The 21,428-nt window shown below is 38.8% G+C and overlaps 1 protein-coding gene across 3 annotated transcripts in view; it reads right to left on the bottom strand.

Annotated features, from left to right (window-relative positions):
* The window catches only part of ACYP2 (acylphosphatase 2), a 45,386-nt gene that overhangs the window by 8,275 nt on the left and 15,683 nt on the right, over window positions 1-21,428 (bottom strand). The window contains exon 4 of one of the 3 annotated variants that reach the window (XM_075088099.1): window positions 14,994-16,726. The exons of the other annotated variants lie outside the window; for them this stretch is intronic. Coding sequence (XP_074944200.1) covers window positions 16,615-16,726 — 112 coding nt within the window. The 3' untranslated portion in view covers window positions 14,994-16,614. Of the gene's footprint in view, window positions 1-14,993; window positions 16,727-21,428 lie in introns of those variants that run through there. 3 annotated transcript variants of the gene reach the window in all.

Below are 21,428 nucleotides of genomic sequence, written 5' to 3'. Positions count from 1 at the left end.
AGACTAGGCAGTTGGTGGTCCAGCTGTTCCTCATGCTGAGGCACATATACCATTGCTTTCGTATGTACAAAATGTTTGCCAGCCCATTTTTACAGTAAACTCAGAACCCACCCCTCAGATTGTCACAAAAATATCAGCCAAAACAATTTCCAGCTGAAATACTTATTTTGAATATTTTGATATTTCACATATATTTTCTTCTATTAAGCCAACTGACTAATGTATGTTGGGACCTACAAGTTACCTTTAAAGAAAAGATAACTGCAACACATAGGGTGCCTAGCCCCTATAGAAGTGGATGTTTTAACAGAAAAATGTGTAACTACTGAGAATTTTACTTCTCTATTTATCTACAGCTTGCAAAAGTGTTTTGAAATGTTCTTATTAAGCAGTCACAGCTAGCTCACCTCCATTTTTTCCACCGACTTTACACTACATGAGTTAATTTGGTAATTTCATTTGCACACTGTCAAAGGAAGCAGTTACACCTGCCTTTTTAATCTGCAATCTCAAGGAGCTTTTTTAGAAAGTAATATAAAATAGTAGACATTTTAGTCTATTAATTAAAACAGGAAAAATGTTTCAATAATGTTATATTAGAGAACACAGCTGTTCAGAAAAACACCAAGGAGATTATACTAGTTAATAGCCTGCTTAAATTTTACACGCTGAGAACATTTAGGCTTTGTCAAGACTTACTTCTGTAATGCTCTTTTTTTGTTTTTTGCATCACAAATATAGCTACAATAAGGAGGAAGCAAAAGATTAACGTAAGGATATGTTACAGTTATTATGTTCTTTATTCAACAAGAGTTATTTGTTGTTTCCAGAACATGCTCTTGAGGTGAACCCAGCATGGTACATTTACAAGGAAGGTACCATTGTACACAAGAGGTGTACATAATATTCCCCGGAAATAAAAACCCATTTGTGATTGATTAGATTTGGTACCAAGAATAGGATTTGTTGATATGTATTTTACTGCTTCCAGAAATAACAGAAATAAATCTTTTATGTAAAAACAGCCATATACTTCCCAAAGACTAGCCCGTCTCCTCTGCGTTGAGGTAGATCTCCAGACAAACAGTCTAAGGCTGCAGAGGAGACAACAAGGAGATGTGCCAAGCCTCTGGCATGCATTTCCTTATGGAAGGACAGACAGACTTTATGGAAGTGACTACACCTTTCCACATCGTCACATCCCAAAGAACTGTATTTAATTTACAGTAATAAGATTGTTTTCATTCTTTAACATATTATTCTTTATGATGTTTTTCTTATTACTTCACATACATCAAAACACATTCTTGAAAGACTGTTTCTCTCTACTGGCTTTTAAAGTTCCATAAATTTATCATTTTACTTGTGGGCACTTTGGGTTTAAGTCTGTAAGATGACAGACTATCTTCACAGGTAGGTATGAAATACATAACCTAAAGAAGCTTTTCGAGTCACAGTCCCAAACTACTCCAATAGGAGGCAACTTGGATATACCAGCTGAGATCTTGAGTAAGAGATAACAGAAGTCAGTCTCAGCTGTAAGCTACCTGATTTCCTACATATATCTACATTATTCAAATTTGCTTTGTAACATCTCTAACTGTTAGGCTTTACAATTTCTATTAACACCATGAGACAGTCAATAGAAGAAAAAAAAAAAAGACCTGTTCATGTGGGCAGCAACAGCGCTGTAAGCACACCTATGGCAAAGCCCATTCCTGTGGTCTATAAACTGTCATTATGAATATACTCACTTAGCAGAAATAAACACACTTAAAGCTCCCAGCTATTTAAGGAAGCTATCAGAGCATGAACACGTTTTGGTTCAATGGTTCCCCCTGTAAAAAAAAAAATTATTTGAAACACAGCTTTTAATATTTATTGAAATAAGATCTGATACATATTCTTTGCTATTCATGCGGTCCCTGTGCTGTACTACATATTTTTATTATACCTGTTTTTTTAAGACTTTTTCTCTAAAAAATATTTTCCTGTTTATTTGCTACAGTGATAAAATGAATACAGAGATTTCTTTTCTAAAAAAATTTCTTGTTTCTGACAAAAATAAACCCAGACTGGAACCCTAAACTATCACCTTCTCAAGGCAGCTATCATACATGCTACTTCAGTTACCAATTACAGAAAGCAAACCAGCAGATTTACTGATTTTTTTAATATTATTATTATGAGGATAACGAGCTTCATCTTTCCTCCTAAACGTTCCATTAGTTTTGGACATCTTCCTGCTGACTCATTAGAATCTGTCCTTTAGCAGCACTTTTTTGGTGTTGAGAGCTTCAGACTTCAAGAACTAGAATAAAAGCAGAACTCTGAAAACAGCATCTTATTTATACTAAAGTCAACAGTAACACTTCTAATGAGGACAGTGAGATAGACTTGACCTCTGATTTTACAAAATTTAAACAAATATCTATGACTACTTACAAGATATATACATCTAAAAAAGCGCAAACCAAGGAAACCATCTTTGGAAGACAATTGCTCCATACTATTGTCAAGTATTCTCAAATAGATATTGTTAATTCCTATTAGTCCCTTATGCTTCATGTGATATAAGCTGCCAGAGCAGAAACATGCACCAGGAGGCAAGCTGGAAAAAAAAAAAGATGTTTAAGTTAACATGCTAACATACCCAGGAAATGCTTCTCCAACTCATGAGGAGTGCAGTGAGCTGGGCAATGTTCACTGCAAAGAACTTCCATTTCAGAAAACACTGATCCTTTTTTAGGATAACTGCATATTCCTTCGACATGGGTATCAAGTAGCTAAATCTGAGTTTCTCTAATATTTTCTAGTCCAAATAACTTGTCTGGCTTCCCTTCAACTGTTTAAAGACACATTTTCAGAAGAACTATGGGCAATGAACTAAGAATGCATGCTTTAATAATGGAACACTAAGACTTTTTTTTTAAAGAAGCAGTAAGTGTTAGGTACAAATCAGCTCTCTGCTTTTTCATGTATATAATTAAGCATATCAAGTATTAGTTTTTCAAGAGCATTGCCCAAGCAATTCACCTTGCCACCTAACAACTGTCTCTCACAAAGGTAGTTTATAACAGCAGAGTAAGAGTAATAGGTTGTAATTTCTTAATACACAACAGGTTTTGATATTTTGTAAAATGCTTGGTAAGAAGATGATTACTGGCAAAGTACAGATATGTTCTTGAACTCGTAAATCTTCCCATTTTTTTCCTCTTTCCCTCAAGCTTCAGGGGCTGTCAAAAACTATTAAACATCTCATTTGTTTTCTGTAATTTATGCCATTCTCTTTCTCTCCCTTCCCCCTTTTTTGAAATTTCCTTCTGCCCAGACAGTTAAAGCAGGCAGATCTGTTTCTGATCACTTTCACACTATAGACTGCTGCAGGGGCTCAGAGGTGAATTGAGAACTAAAAAAAAAAAAAAATCCTAGAAAGCCAGTAATTTCAGCAGCAGCTAATTTTACTGACATTTATTATGTACAACTACCTCATTAATATTATGCTTGACAAAACCTAGGTTTTGTGGCTAATTGCCAGTGCCTCATTAACGCACAGAAAGATGAGCAGTGAATGCTAGCAGGATAGTCATGACTCACCATTTTGAAACCAGTTTTGTTTTCCATTGCAAAGCTTACATGCACCCAGCAGAAAGGGCTTTCCAACAGAATCCACAGAACTGGGATAATTCACCGGTATAGTCACAGATGCTCAGCTGCATTATTCCTTTCCTGACTCAGGATGTTTCCTGTGATGGTGATCACCTGTGTGCAGGTTTTGGCCCTTTCCTTGTTAACTAAAACATTCCTGACTTTCAGCAGTGCTTACATGCACACTAAGAAAGGATTCAGGATCTCAGTCTGAAGTTACTACTTTCTTAACAAGGTGACAAAAACAACTTAAGTATTTAAAATAGCTCATTTCAAGTAACTCATTTCAAAATAAACTTTGAGTTACTTGGTGCTTCCAGTGACAAAGATTTTTCAAAGGCAGAGAGTTGAAATGCTGGCACTGAAGATTGGCAGGTTTCCTAGAATAAAACCTCTCAAAAGGTGCCACTCACACTCTTTCAACTTGCTCACGAAGGCCTGTTTGGCCATTTATAGGTGCATAGAGAATAATAGATTAAAAGATGCTTTCCTTTTTAGCAACACCAAGACCTTAGAAGCAAAACAACAAAACTAATAATTTAGCAGGAAGAGTCAGACAAGCTTACAAATATTAGCAGTATATGGGGGGGAGGACACCTGTTCTAAAAAAATAATTTTGCAGAATTCATGTCAGAACAGTTCACATCATCATGCACTTCGGAAAAACAAGAGTATGTTCCAGCATCCTTGCTGTCCAGAAAAAATAGTCCAAACACTTTATATAAATCGTATCAGTTAAATACAAGCTTTACATTGCAACAGCTGCAATGAAATTCAGGATATAGTGTACATCAGATGGAAAGGGTGTTAGACCACAGATTTGGCTTCAGGTAAAGACACTAAAAGTCTTCAGGAAATCGAATGCCCATTCTGAGATAAGCGAGGCCTGATTTTTAAAAATACTTATGATTAGATGACAAATTTCACCAAACAGATGTAACTGAGATGAAGGAGGAGATCAGTGCACATCCCTTCTGCAAGTCACATTCCAAAGTCTCAGATGGGGTACCAGTAAAAGGAGAAAGACAGATCACATATGCAAAGACTAGTCTAAATTACTTGACTGGCACCATGGTGGAAATCTACAGCAAAAGTAGAGAAATCCCCACTTTTCAGAGCAGGGTTTCATGGTCCTAGCTGATCACCTTCTTTTCTACATGTCTTATTAACTGTTATGACTGCTAAAAACAGAAGGTATGACCGGAAGCTACAAATCCTTTTACTGTACAAAACCTACTGTCTCCTCTGAAAAACAAGCTTTCCCTGGAAACTGAAAAATACAGTGGTTCTGTAAAAAAATGTGATTTGTAATGGTGTAACTGTCCCTGGCTGGACAGGCACAATACAGTAGAATGAACTGCAGTTGAGTAAGTCTTAGATAAACAGTTAATTCCACCATTTCTCCCAACCCTACAGGCTGCATCCCCACCCTGCCTTCCCTCAGCACATAACTTGGGAATAACTTCACCTCTGTGAAAGTCCTCTGCTACTCCACCTATACTAGATAAGATAATGCACTCTTACTTGTCTTCTTATTACTTGCCACTCCTTTCAGGAGCAATGCTGCTTTCAGTGAAGACAGCTGTGCCAGAGCACTCTCTGTAGGAAGAGCCCAATTGTGTGAAATTCTCACCCTGCAGAAATCAGTGGAAGTCTTTCCAATGGCACAGAATCAGGATTTCATCCTTTATAGCCCCAATAAGCAGAAGTGACTGGCATTTCATCCAACATATCACAGCAATACAAGAAGTGCAAAATAATAGTTTCATTTCTGACATCATACTCATTATCCTGTATTCAGAGGAATCAGTAGCTTAGTATTCCCTGAAAATTTAAGAGAACACACACATGCAAAGGTGTCTGAAGAAACACAACTGATAGCATTGGGTCAATAGATGGAAAGATACATCCTGCATGGGACAACACCTGCATTATACATAGTGTAGACAAGAATATATAAAGAGCTAGATCCTTACTGTGACACTTCCAGGTAGAACATATTCTCAAATATATCTAGGTTTCCAGTTCAAAAGACCTGCATTTTTAAAGATCAGGGTCAGACGAAACATACCTTGAACTCTTGAATACTAATGCTATCTTTATCACCAGAGCACATTTCCTGTCGGGCACACATACCAAACCACATGCTAAGTTATCTAGGAACACCACACTCCTCCACGAGACTGGAAACCCTGGTACTCGGAAGTCAATAGATGTCAAAAACCAGTCACCAAGGACTTCTGCTAGCAATTCATTAGACAGTGAATACTTGTAATGCTGATGCTAAGAATTAAATATCTCTAGTGCCATAAAAAATCCAGTACACAGTTGTTGAATCAGTTTTCATTGCAATGCAGGGAATTTAGCCCCAGACTTTGATTAAAACTAAAGTGAAACATATGTTGAACTCTCCTGCAGGTCTATGAAATTCTCCATGTATGTTGTGTAGCATCAATAAAGCAACAATACTGTATTGCAAGCTAAAAGTTCCCACATTTAATTTGGTTCTCCTTTTCCTTCATTACATGACAAAAACACAGCATTTCAAGTGTAAGAACTGTAAGAGTTATTATGAAGGTGCCTGCAAGTAAAAAATGTATCTCAACTTTAATAAGAGAAAAACCTTTTCGTCTTATAATAAAGCAGCAAAAGGATTTTTATGTAATTAAAGCAGTACATACATTTTGGCTTTAAACTTAATACAGGGTGTTACAGTCTTGCCTGCTTTTTTTTTTTGTTGTTTAAACAATGGAAACAAGATTTCATAACTCAAGTATTGACAGATCTTTGACTACTGTGGTAACAAAGCGTTGTGTTCTTTCATTCCCCTTTGCTTTAGTGATACAAACAACCTTTAGTCCTTGTCATGGCTTAACCCCAGCTGGCAACCAAGCCCCACAGAGTCACTCGCTCACTCCCCCAGGTGGGATGGGGGAGGCAGTTGGAAGGGTAAAAGAGAAACAACCTATGGGTTTGAGATAAAGACAGTTTAATAGGCAAAGCACAAGCAAAGCAAAACCAGGAATTCCTTCACTCCTTCCCATGGGCAGGCAGGTGTGCAGCCATCCCCAGGAAAACCAGGGCTCTGTCACACCTAACAGTGACTTGGGAAGACAAATGCCATCACTCTGAACATACCCCCTTCCTGCTTCTCCCCCCAGCTCTAGCTGCTGAGCATGACGCCATGTGGTGTGGGACATCCCTGGGGTCAGTTGGGGTCAGCTGTCCCAGCCGTCTCCCCTCCCAGCTCCTTGTGCCCCCCAGCCCCTCTCTGGTGGGCTGGGGTGAGGAGCAGAAAGGGCCTTGACACTGGGTAAACATGGCTCAGCAGGAATGAAAACATCCCTGGGTTATTCAACACTGTTTCCAGCACAAATCCAAACTGCAGCCCCATACTAGCTACTGTGAAGAAAATTACCTCTACCCCAGCCCAAACCAGCACATTCCTTTATGCAATTTTGCTTATTTATCCATATATTCTGATACAGTATGTAGAAAAACATTACCACCTTTTCTTAACTTTTTATCCCCAAAACCCTGCATTTCGGCTTTAAAATAATTACTTCCACCCCATTTTTGTTTTATTTGCCGGACATTTTTCATGACTTAACCTTCTAAGTTGGGAAGACAAAGCCCAAAAATTCATGAACAGCAAAGGGTCCACTTCTTATTTCAGCTGTAACAGTGCTTCATCCTCCAGGTATGTTAAGAATCAGTTCAGTGAAGGCCTATGAGAGCTAACCACCCACTTAAATAGTTTCCTAACCAGGATATTAATCTATAAAAACTTTTAACCCAAGAGCCTGATCAAATATACCCAAATATACCCATACAACTGGTCAGCATATCAGTGTAACTCACTCAAGGATTAAGTATATCATTTTATGAAATCTGGATTTAGCTTCTTTGACAAAGAAATCCAGTATGAACTTGAAGAGGCAACACCCTTTATAATTCAGACAAAAAGCAGTGTGATTACAGTTGAGATTCAGAATATTTAATTAAATATTAATATCTACTGCTTTGTCTTGCTTTTACAGCAGCAGTAAAACAATAAAAAAAACAACAAAGCCAAAACCCTTGCCCAACTAATCACGTTGTAATTGATGGTTGAGAAAAAACCTTCAGAGTCCGCTCCACACATTCAGGGTTGAGTGACAGTGCTGGGCCTACCTACTTCTCCTTCACTGTGTCCAGAGACAGAGAATGATCACTCCAAAGTGCTAGAGCAGATTCTCTCCAAAAACCACAGCACTCATGGATCCAAAAGGTCAGATGGCATCCCAGAATTGCATAAAAGGGATGAGAGTTTCTTACCTTTCACAAAATGCAGAACATGTTTTTCCTAATAAAATCAGAGTCATACATTTTTCCCAAATATACAGTTGATACCCCATTGATATGACCAGCAAATACCAACTAGGAAACCAACAAACCCCTGAAGCAACAGGGTACTTGGAAGATAATAAAAATTTCTTTATACCTAAACATGTACACAACCCCTACTTAGAAGATGAAGAAAAGATGCAATATAAAAAAATCTAACAGGGAGAACCCTAAGAAGAACAAGTTACCAGAACAGAAAACTATGCATAAACAGTTCAGGCCTGGATCTCTACATATAGTTTTAATACAATTTACTGTGAGCACATGGGATGAAAATGGTTAAATGGCCACAGTTTTAACATAAACCAGCCACACAATTCTCATAGAAACCTGGCTAGACACCAGACCCAAACACAGACACAGATGCTAACGGGCATGCAAAAAGCACTTAATTCAGAATAACGGGTAGCTTTCCAATTCATCTATATGTAGAAAAATCTTCTTGTCCCTCCAGTTTTACCTCCATCTCTGTTACTGTTACTCCCACAAATCAAGGCTACCTTGCCACATACACACTCTATTGCACAATTTGGGCACTGTGAACACAGGTCAAATTTACATTGCTTGCTGTTAGCAAGCTCTGACAGTCAAAAATCACAGGTCCTGGCTAGTGCATCAAGGATGCAGCTGGCACGATGCTTCTTCCTTAAGAACTATTGGTACTTAAGACAAAAGAGAACTACTCATCAGCAAAAAGGACAGAGGGAAAACAAGAAGTTGTTTCAAGCAGAGTTAAATGTGGTAAAGATAGAGCAAGAAGCAAGTATGAACAGTAATAGTGTGCCTAAATATGCACAGTTAAAGACAGAACAACTTACTACAGCAGCACTCTGCCACACGTCAGCATTCACATCCTCTGGTTTTCACCATTATGCTCAAAACAACCACAGTCTGCATGAACGTTGGCAGAAAAGTCTGTGGTTAAGGAAGACGCTACCTTAAACCTCCCGATGAGGTTACTTTGTTGCTGGGTAGCTTGTAGATGGCAGGAATAAAACATGCACAGTGAAGTCTCACACCAAGGGTAAAACCCAAGACAGAACAGCTCCGGTGTATGATGGAAGATAAGTGACAGGTGAAGATAAGCAAGCCTTCATTTTGATCCATACACTTAAATGTGGAAGCAAGAGAAACAAAGAACTATGTACGCTTTCAAATGAGGACATACAGGAAAAGAATCACTCGTGCATCTACAGAAACCACTTTGTAGGTTACTACAGAGTAAAATGCTCTTAAACTGGGGATTTTTGTATCACACCTGATAAGGCACACCTAAATCTTTATGATGTTACTATGTAACATTCAAATTGCACCCTTTCCTGACATGTTTTTAAAATAAATTCAGTTTTAAAGAAAAGTCCAAGTCCCAAGCAATTACTTATTATTTACTGTTCTTCAGGGCACCTCAGTGAATTCTGGAAGAAACTATGTTTGCTAAGGAATGCAAAACACTTCCTTTATGGCAAAATTCTTTCAGATAATGAAACTGCATGATGGACGCTGGCTAGAAGATACAAATCATTCCAGCTGATCAAAAGAATTTTTTTAAAAGCAAATAATTTTTCATTATTACTTTATGTACATTCACCACTTAATAGGTATTTGAGACAAATTTACATTAAAATAATATACATTCAATAGCTATTTTTAACACCAGTATCCAAAGCATATGGCCCGAGTGACTCTACACTCACCCCATGGGTTAGAAAGAGCTCTCAGCACAGCAGTGGTTAGCAAAGTTTAATGGGGTTCATATCAGTCGGCGACAAAGTATGGCCCTATTCAGTTAATTCCCCTGGGAATGGCAACTCAGTGTGTAAAGTTCTCTCTTCAACTGATATTAAGCCCTATGAAATAACACACACACACAAAAATGAAATACAACTACAAAGCCACATTCTACCATACACCTTCCAGGAATCTCTAAACAATACATCAGGTCTCCAAATTACTAGCAATGCTGGCCAGCTCTGGTTCTTCAGTGATGTGTGGAATTTTTAACGTCTTCAATTTTTAAAGACATATAAAAATCCTGAAAAATAATTATATTAATGATAAGGTACCGATATTTACTCCAAAAAATATTTAAAAATCATAGGGTATTTCATTTTGCCCCAAGCAAAGCACTGAAAGCTTTGAAGAATTCGGTAGTTAATGCAATTACTTAGGATGCAGTTATAAAGCATATTACATTTAGAAGTATGTGAAGTTCCATTCATTTATTCAGACATAGAAAAATAATAACTCTGATCCAAACAAGTAGGGACATGCAAAAAACAATGTTATGCTTCTTGAAGAAGAATTTTACCTACATTGGTATACCCCCCTACTAGTACATCCAAATTATAAGAAGACTCCTGCATGATATTAAGGGCAGAACTACTGTTGTTCGAATGCTTTAATCTGACAGCATTAGAGTATAACCCAAGACATCTCCAAGTTGGAAGTAATTTCTTTGAATATTTCTAACTATGGCCAAGTTCATCTTACACAGACACTAATTAAAATGTGTTCAAACCACTGCTTGACTAGAGGGGAGGGAAAAAAAAGCTTTCTAAGTCTGGGGTTCAAGCTGGGACATGCTGCAATCCGTCAGGCAGTTCAGGTGGAGGGCGGCAGTATTCAATACCTCGGAGATGCCACACAGTGCTCCAACCCACCAGACAGGCCCTCCGGCCCAGGGAAAACCTCCACAGCCATTTACACGAGGCAACTCTAGTTTTGGAAACCAGCCAGGATCAGGATGGTGGAGATGACAAAGCATATTAGCAACAGTATTATACTGAACCACATTTACCTTTGTCAAAAAAATTACGCAAGTTGTTAGACCAATTAGCTATTTTAGTGGTATCTAAAAATGGACCAGGCTATTTTCAGAAGAGGCAGAGAAGGCCTGCTACAAAACTGGAGCTGTAAGACAATGAAAGACGTTAACAATTTAACTCCCTTCCTCATTATGTCACAACTACTATTACTTGCCCTGCAACTAGAAACTTCAGCGTAACTCACTGAATTCTGCCAGTAGCCTTCATAGCAGCAGTTAGTTCCATTCACTTCTAACAGTTACTCAGAGTAAGATACTACTTAAGGTACGCGGAAAAAAAACAGTGGGAGTCAGAGGCTTCTACCTGTGCTGCTGCCAGCCTCAAACATTTCCCAATCCTCTTAATGTCTCTGCAATGTCAAGATGGGAAATGCTTTTGTAAATGGTACTCGGTACTAAAACAAACAGGCTAACTAGAAACAGTGTGGTTACATCTACATTAGCCGGGAGCACAGACCAGAAACAGCAGGTTTGCAGAGTACAATGGTTGGTGCTGACGCCCTGACTTCCACACTGTATTAAATACTTCAGACAGCTTCTTGCCTGCCCCCTCCGCCCCACGCCCCGCAAGATTTCTTGAATTAGAACAGGGAAAAAGAGGAGATATAGGTTTTGAAGATATAGAGATATAGATTTTTGAAGGGTTTCTGTTCTTCCTAATCCTCCTACCTCTTCAGAAATAGTACTTAATCACTGAAAAAATTCAGGATTCCTGTGGAATTAAGTACCTCCATCAGCCACAGACACCTCCAGAACATTCACCCTTAACTAAGTGCAGATGTGAGCTAAGACTCGCGTCTCTCGACTTGTAGGTGAATACTATGTTAAAATGGACTTCAGATGCCTCTTGTCATGTCTGCTACAAAAAGCCTAAAATTGTATTGTGTTTTGCAAGCACACCACAATATATCACACTGTTCCGCCTTAATTCAAAGATCTCATTTTAATAAGACCTTGCAAGAACAGTTTTTGAAAACAGGGAAAAGGATTAAGAAATAAGGACTGAAACAAGTTTCTCCGCATTTTTATGAATTATACTTTTTTTTCTATACAAGACAGTAGACAAAATTGTATGTATGTTTATAATCAATGTTTTCAGACTTCCAAATGTTTCACACTCAAGTTTCCCTCTCGGTGTTATGATGGCAGTGTTCCTACTAAGTTTAAATTGGCTCATCTTATATCCCTCACACTGCCTGCTACAGGAATAGAATAAGCAGAGCAGAGGTGGGTGACATAAGCACCCACCTATAATTCCCTCTAGCTTAGCATTCATATTTCTGCAGCCTCTGTCTTCTGGGAACTTAAAACATCTGTTTGCAAGAAGAAATTCTACATGGCTAATGAGAGACTAGTCATACAAATATTCAGCATTTTACTAAACTCAGTACCTACAATGTTCACATAGCAAGGAACAGACATTAGCAACAAATATTAATAGGTATATTAAAGTGCTGTTCAGCAACTGGAAAAATATTTCTACCTAAGTCTTTCCAACTTCTGCTTCCATGTTGTTGAAGTTTCATTTTCAATTAAAGCTGTCAACCAGTTTTATTGAAATCAAAGATTTTAATTATACTTGGCAATTCCCAAACTGCTCTTTTACTTGGAAAAAGTGTTTTTCAATACTAACCACCAGAAGAAAATTGATATTTAAATTCACCCCTTCTCACGCTATTGATTTCCTTGCAAAGTAGGTGGAAAACAGGATTCTACTAGCGCAGTTGATGAAAGAAGTATCTAGAAGGCAAAACAGACAGCAACTTCTACATACGCAAGTAGATTGACACCTAGTGTGAAAACACTGAACTACAAAGCCTATACTCGTATCAATGAATATTAATTTAAAATAAGTTAAAAATACATATATTTAAGTAAGAGAAGCAAGTCCTCCAAATGCAGGCACCTTTAAATCTTCTTTTTTTAAATAGCTACACAAAGACTTGTACTAGTTAGTGACTGAGGAAGTGTAACTTCTAAAAGAGAAAAAACGATATGTTAGTAGTGAATCTTGAAAAGTGAGTGATAGGATTGAGAAAGAAACTCAGACAGGAAGGCTCAGAAGGAGAGCAGCACAGGCTAGCTGCTCAAGCAAAAGTTCTTTTTCTAGCCTTCGATAAGGTGAAGTAGAAAAGTTAGAGACAAAGGCAGAATGATTGCATGAGTTGTTTTAGAATTTGAAAGAGATCTTTAATACCTTCATTTCTGTGATTCAGGCCCAAAGAATGATGAGGAGTGGTCTAAGTAGTCTCTAGACAGCTCTGTTCTTTAGCACAATGCACATAGCCATGAAAGACAAAGTGTGTGTTTTGTAGAACAGATAGATAAAAAGCCTTTCGTAGTCATCCTGCTAACGATTAAACCCTAGTTTAGTATCAACATCATTATCCTAAAATTTAACTTATTAAATATCTTTCATCAAAGATGCTTTCATTCCTGCAATCTCAATGTTTGTCACTTTTATTCTCACCAGTATCACATCTAAGTTCATGGTAGCGTTGGCAGAGATTTTGGACCTAAACACATTTTCCTGGCAGTTTCAGTCATTTCAGGCCTATTTGCACCTTCTTGTCTGTAGTAATTCTGTAAAAGCAGTACCCAAAAACCAGTATCTTAAAAAGCCAACGGAAGTGCATTTGCACTACAACTCCCAACCCACTTATGATTCATTTATTATAACAATATTAGGATAGCTCTTCTGGTCCCTGCCAAAATCTCCTCAAGCCTATTCGTTTAATACCCCTATGTTTAGACATCAGATGCTTTCCAGAAACTAATAGTATCAACCTATTGCTAATATTTGTGTGATGGCCCTTGTCTGTGCAGTCCCCCCTTTAGCGTCAGTGTTAGAAACAGCTTTTAAACAGAAGACACTTTCAGTCAAAAACAGTTTACAAGCCTCCTACTAAATAAGAGTGGAATTACACAGCAGCAGCTGGAACCGTTTGAGATGTCATCCACATCTATGTTCTCACTCCAGGTATTTAGAGGCAACACTCACAGCCTGTCCACCCCCATCCTTATGCTCAGTGTATGAATACACTAGATGGATCACAAACATTGCTATCTCATTTCCCCCTCACTCACAGAATTCTGGAACTGAAAAGCCTTTGAAGAGGCCTTGAAGGAGAAGGGCAGGAACATGGAAATTATGCACAGGGACAATGCAACCTAAACATATTGATAAGAAATTTCATTTTACATATTTGAGTAACTGTCCACATCTACACAATGAAGTCTTCAGGCCACACACAATATTGTCTATTTGCATTTAGCATCACCTAATATTACCAAACCGATATGAAGGAGCAGTCAACAGCAGAGATGTGGTACATACAGGCACCTAAAAATAAAAGTTCTATTAGTTTCTGTATTTCCCACTATTGCCCCTCAACTCTCAAATCGCTTCTATTGATTGTCTCAAAAAAGCACTGATGCTATGTTGTGTTCTGATAACCTACTGCCCTGAGTCACAGTTAATTGCCAAAATTAATCCTTTTTTATGAATAAATTATTCCTTAGCTTGACATTGACTCAATACGTTAATCATTAAACAACTGACAGTTTCTAATGTTGTAGATGTAACCAAAGGCCTGATTTTACTCAGGAAAACTTAGGACTCAAGGGAACCTCTGCACGATGAGTCAGAAATGAGTGGTGGACTTCAGGATAAGCTCTGGAAATGCTAAATGCATCTGGAAAACAAATAGCTGCTGCTCACTGTGCCATTTTTTGCAAGGGCACAGAGCAGAAAACTGTAAGCCTACACACTGAAGTAAAACTTTCCTGACAGTAACTATACTGTACACATCAAGTCAACCAGAAAATAGTTTCTTGGCACCGTTTAAGCCCTACAGAGTTCTAAAGAGAAAGCTAAAAAGATTTTGCTCAATACCAAAGACCTTGCCCATCTGGAATATATCCAGTTTTGCTCCCCAAGCTAAGGATTTTCAGAAACTGCAAACAAGCAGACCCTGCAGGAAAAAAAAAAAATCCATACCTTGTCAATTTTTGTTTTGCACTAGCAACCCAACAATACAAAACTAACTGGAGAGATGCCCAATAAAGATCCATGCCTGCACCCAAGACAACTACTCTGGAAACATACTGAACAAAAAGAAAATTACAAATTTTTGGAACAAACAGGTTAAGTTTTATTTTCCTTGAGTATCTGACAGAACTAAGGAGTACATTTCTTTATATTTACTTGACTCCATTCACCATATCTCACACATCAGACATGTAATTTATAGTTCATTATGTTACTTCTAAAGCTGATTCCTACCAAAAGCAGCGTGTGTCATCTCCTCCTCACACACCAACTCTGACACTCAAAGCAGCCCTACTCTGTACACATGTATTTTGTCACTGGACACAGGCAGTTTAAAGACCACCATAATTCAAATGTGATATATATGAGATATTTTGTTGGCAATACAGGAAGAGAAACACAACACAAACCAACCACAACTTAACTATACCTCCCTACATCCTAAGGTACAAAGACTCCACAGTTCAAAGAGACTGCAGGAGATGAAGAAAGGAATACTAAATGGGTGAAGGAAGCAAACCCATCCAGAAGCAACGCAGGAGATTCTCACTGTGGAGAATCTCTGATTATTAAGCAGCTGATATTTCATACCATACTTTATTGGTTCATGAGCTACACATGCCACACTATATTTTAACTTTGTTGTAAGGCTGAGAAATTTACGGCCCCTCCCTAGATTCAGATATAGCTCTGGCTGAACATCTCCCAGAAAAACAATTCAGAACTCCATTGAACCAACTATCAAACAGGTACTCAGGATCTGCTTTTTCTTACTTGTCATTACTGTTACGCTGGGTCTGACTAAAAAAAAGAGACTTAAACATATCTTGGCATTACTTGAACATAATGATTTTATTTTTGCCATCCTTTTTTCTTTATTAGGAGAACTAGACATCAGAACAACAAGATGTGTAATGAACCGGAACAGATACAGCACAGAACAAGAAATACTTGGAAACTATTCGTAATACTCTTAGTATTCCTTTTCACTGAAGATTATTACTAATCCCACACATTCAGATCTGCTAATCAAGTGCCAGAAAACCATGTGACCAGCTGAAAGCTTAGATCTTTAAAACACATTTCAGGGGTTTTACTTGCCTTTGGGTTTTAGCTGTATCTTAATAGTGCCAACTTTTTCTTTGTAATACACAAGGCCAGAAATCTTTCTTTAAAGCATAACTTCAATTCCTACAGAACAGGTTTGCACCAAGCACTAGAACTTTTAAAACACTAAGTATTGTCACAAAAATCTTTAGTTACCAATGCAGTCAATCAAGATGAGATCACCGAGTCATTAGTGAATTAAATATTATCAGTGTGCCTGAAGACAGGCTTCACAAAACAGGCTGTTGCTGTTCTCTAGCGTTAATTAACTAAAAACTAACCTCCCTTTCTAGTAATTTTATTTTATTCACCAACTAAAATACACCAGAAGTTATCTGCTAGAGCAATAGCCCTCTTTGCATAATTTCTTAAGTTACAGCCCTTTCTCCCAAAGGATTTTAGTTTTTCACCTTTCTTGAAAAGAAATTCTTTCCATCAAGATCCATAGGCTTTGAAAAAACCCTTTATGAGGGTGGCTTGCTTTATTTTTAATATATCAGTAGATTGCTTAAATTTCATCAAGGCAGAGTTTCTTTGCATCCAGTCACTTTGTCCCACTATAGCGGTGTTAAAGTAGCCAGAACTCCCACTTAAATTATCACAAGGGGAACTTGTTTGCTGTCAAGCTGTAGTAGAGCCAGAACAACTGGGAGGGCAGAAGTGTGCATGGATTTCGATGTCCGCTGGCCTTGAGACAGCTGCTCTTCTTTCTATTAGAGAGGGACAGAATTAAGGACAAAAAAAAAAAAAAATCCTTCAGAAGTACTTGATTCCCCTGCCCATCTTACTCTTTCCTCTTTGAGCTGGTTACAGCACAAGAACTAACATTTTCTTTTATGTCAGCATTTAGAGTACTTCACCTTATGCCTTCCTGTTAAGTGAACTCCATCTCATTGCCCCCGCCAACTCCAAAGATAAGACAAAGGCCTTTTTGCTTACTGTATCAGCAATCCCGTACCCTTAGCACGGGGTGGGCTCACAAGGTCTCACTTGAAATACTGTCCACAATGGTAATAATGCACAATGTAAATGTGGCAAATACATAACAACTCTTAAAATGCTACAGTCACTGCAGACCAAGGTAACTGGATAGTAACAATACAGAGTACATATTATGTTTGCCTACAGCAGGCTGGGGGAAAACATGTAGCCCATTTTGTACTCCTGTATTTAATGTGACCTCGAGTCTAATTCCAAAAGCCACTGGCATGTTACACTGATCCACTTTAAGAGCAGGGAGGCTGTCTGAGAGAAGAGGGTTACCAACCACAATGCTCTAAACAAGAAGCATCAAGATTAACTCAACCCGGACTGTGCGTTCCACCCTCAGCAAGCCTGTGTCACCTCTCTTCATGTTCATTTCACTAGTGCTAACTTTCACTTGCAGATTTGCCTAATCTTGTGACCAGCTGAACATGACAGTTCTGGATTGCATTTTAGGAGGTGTGGATCAGAGAACTTATTTCTACCTAAAGACAGCTGTTTAAAATTAACACTTGCTACATACCAGATATACTTTGACATCAACGCATTATTGAAGCTACTATAAATTCTCTGTCCTTTCCCACTTCGTCCTTTGAGTTTTTTCTAACAGCAACAATAAGCTACTGCCTAGCAAGGAAACCACCACTGCAAACAAACACTTTGCTATCCTGGAACACTGACTCACATTAACCAAAAGGACTACGTATTTACTGCTTTTGGTGCTCTGGCATTTCTGTTCCTTTCATCATTAAAAATATTGGGTTAGACAGCACATATCACCTGGCAAAGAATAAGGAAATATGCTATTTCTGTGAATTCCCCCATATCTCAAAGCACATGCTGTGATTTCGAACGGGCAATGAAGCAAAGTAAGGCAAATGTTTCCTAGAACAAGTGCCATGATGCAGCTGGGGAGGTATGCACAGACAGACCTTTGTACCAATGAGTCCCACTGAAGACACCTGGGTTCCATATTCATACAGAAGCTACCAATTTCAAGATCAGTTTCATAACTTTTGATAGCCACATTAGCTGGAAAAAACATTTGGAGCACTTTAGTAAGTTCTACTTTCAAACCACATGGTAACATAGAACTCATTCATGCCTTTCTACAGGGAGTCACATTCCCAGTGACATGATCCCCTTGGGAGAAGACAAATTTCCCTGCAAGACTCCAACTAAAGCCATTAACTTCATTTTTTAACCTCCATTTGGGAGGACAGTTAAAGCACAGGCAGGAAGAGGAGAGCCAATAGCACAGCACAGCTTCCTTAAGGGAGCTGTTGTCAGGGTAAAGGCATCAGGCAGATCCCTAGTGGGGAGGATTCTTCAGTCATCCCTGCACAGGTCACAGCGTTGTCCCACAAGCTCCAGCATCCCCTCCCACATTAATCCCACACAGCAACATGGCATTTAACTCACAGGGCCAGGCAAACACTGGCACCTATCCCACCAACACGCTGCTTCAGGCCCACGTCCCATACATGCTCCATACCTTGCCATTTGTCTCCAGCAGGCATACATGCCTGACAACTAGAAAACTTTAGATGGTTTTTAAGTTTGTTAGATAACTCCCAACATAATGAAGCGAAATATTTAGCATTTCTCACAATGTGTGGGGCTCAGTATTTAGTTATCAGCCTTTTACATGCTTCTGGTTAAAACAACAGGAACATCTCTTAATATTAGCTAAAACAGTAAACCAGACACTAGGTTGAATAGATTTTTGTTTGCCTAAATTCACTGAATACTTGTGAATAAACTCAGGCAAAAGAACAGCTTTCAGAAGATGAGAATAACATACAGTTTTAATAAAAGACTACAGGTCTGGATTTTTTTAAATGCTTATCTATGGTCTGCAAGTCCCGAGAAATCTGCTGGATGTACTCAAACAGCATGGCAGAGAAATCCTGCCTGCTGTCCTGTCCTACACCAAAACCCTTTAAAAGGATAATGAAGACAGCATCGCATTTCATAAGAGATTTTCTCAATGCCTGCTGAGCTGAGCTTGTTTACAAGCACTCACTGAAACGATTAATTGCTCATACGTTCCACTCCACACTGCTATGGCTCAGAATTTTCTGCCTATACTATCCATGTGGATGTGAGCCAGAAAGAAAATTTCTATGTAATTATCCAATTAATTCTTATTAATGCTAGCATTTAACAAAAAAATGCCAGCTGGCACACATAACAATCACTTCACTTCTATTGTGGAAGAACTACAAAAGGCATTTGTTTTCTTATTAATAGCTATAAAAAGAGACAAAGTTGAACAGTTTGCTTTGCTTTAAGCTACAGAAGATCAGAAGGGCAAAGAGAATAGAGGGGTGAAGGACTGGACCGGGAGTCAGGAAACAACTTGAATTCAGAGTCTGCAACACAATTCCTGTGCAATTGGGCCAATCAGTCCATCTCTGTGCTACAGGATTCCATTTGTAAATTAATGCTTTCTCATTCTTTGGCTTTGTTGCTTAATTTTACTATCTGTTCTTTGGTAGTAGAAATCTCTTATAACACATTAATAAGCAGAATGGGGTCCTTGTTGACTAAAGCCTGTATTTTTTTTCTTTGCATTGTTTAACGTCAGGGGAATTTTGAGTTAGAAAGATGATTTCTTCTGAACCTAGCAGAAACCAACTGCTCCAGCTGGCCCAGAGGAATCAACTGATGCAATAAGCCAAACAACATAGTTTGAAACAGTCCCAGTGCAGTTACTGGAAACTAGATAAAGGCATGTTATACCCTGAAATTTAGAGCAAGGTGTTATTCTTCAGCGCTTAATTGATGTTAGGTAACCAATGCACAGAACCCCAACAACTTAAAGGAAGAAACTTCATTGCAATGATTAGCACAGGACTGGAAATCAACAGTCCCACACCTCCCTCTCAACTCTACCACAGACTTGCTGTACGAGACTCTACTGATGCTGCTCTGTGCCCAACTTCCTGTGTAAAGCATGGGAATAATCCACATGTAGCTGCTCAGCAGAACTATTTCAAATTAATCTACCTTTGCGCTGTGACACAGACAAGTGTTCACCAACATTTGCCTCAGCACTCATTCCAATATACACAGTACCTTCACAACTATCAATTTCAGCACCATTACAATAGTATAAATATAAACTCTGTCTTTCTTTGAAGTCACTATAGTGCTACTGAAGTATTTATGATGTAATTAGCCAGAGTAATAGCATCAAACAGTCCCTAGGCTGGGTAACAGTAGGTCCTGACAGCTGAACTTCACACAAAACCATTGATGTGTTGTGTGACCTGGACAATAGAGATCCATTAGACCTTGATCTTCAGGGGATCCCAATACATATCCTGACACCCTGGCCCACTTAGCGTACTTCCATCTCCAAACCAAGCTGAGACTGTACCTCATTTCACTCATGCTAATATTCAGCACTTTTCCCCTAATTGAGAGGGTGTAGCAGCTAGAGGAAAGCTGAAAACACATAAAACTGCATTAGCAGGGTTCATCACTAGGACAGCCAGCATTCAATCAGCTTTGCTCTCCCTAGCAGGTCTCACACAACACACTGTGGGGATTACTGCCGAGTGTTCGTGAGGGCAGCAGGATAATATAATATAGCAATTCATGCTCTAACAAAAAGATCTGGAAAAGCAGCCAAATGGACAGCAGTCATTTTGCAAGGCATCACGGGAGCCCTGTTTGCCTCAACTGTTGTAAAGCTGACCACATCCTAGCTTTTTTCAAAACATAAGTAGACATCACGAGTGATGTTTGTGATGAACAGCAGGGAACAGCAAATGTGTTTTCCTGTTGCTGAAGCTGAGTAATACTGCTCAAGCACGGTTTCCCAGCCAAGTAGGGCACAGCACATGCAACAGTAAATTGCAACAGCACAAATAATGCTGTGTATATACACCCAACCACAGATAGGTTACAGGTGTGATTCACTAGAAAACAGGCAGCTGACCTAAGAGTTTGCACAGATTCATTTTCAAAAGGAACTGAATTTGCACTCCAAAAAAGTTTTCTTCATGAGAGTATGCTGCCAGTTTGTCTATGAGGAGCCTGAGTTTCAAAGGTCACAGCCCCAAGGCAGTTGCGCTACGCAGACTTGCTCAAGACCCATCTTTCCAACACTGCTGGCTCAGCAACAGCCTCTGCAGAGCTCCCTTAGGGCCAGAGTCCTTACAGCCCCCTGACTGACAAGGAACATCTCCGTTTCCAGGCTCCAGCTCCTGGATGCACAGTCTGCAAAAGCAGGTCAGGTCAGGAAGATCTCAGACTGGCAGCAGCCAGCTGCTCTTCTCTACCCCTCCTAGAATACAGAGCCAAACCACATATTTTCCTAAACTCTTAAAAATCTCCTCTGCGAAACACTGAGCCATCTAAATTTAAAGAACATTTTAAATCTACACAGACTGACAGTGGGGTATAGCTGTGCTGTCT

This window comes from Phalacrocorax aristotelis, chromosome 3 (genome assembly GCF_949628215.1).
Source record: "Phalacrocorax aristotelis chromosome 3, bGulAri2.1, whole genome shotgun sequence".
Classification (NCBI taxonomy): Eukaryota; Metazoa; Chordata; class Aves; order Suliformes; family Phalacrocoracidae; genus Phalacrocorax; species Phalacrocorax aristotelis.
Note: the sequence above shows the minus strand (reverse complement) of the source record. Positions and strands in the feature narration are given on the sequence as shown.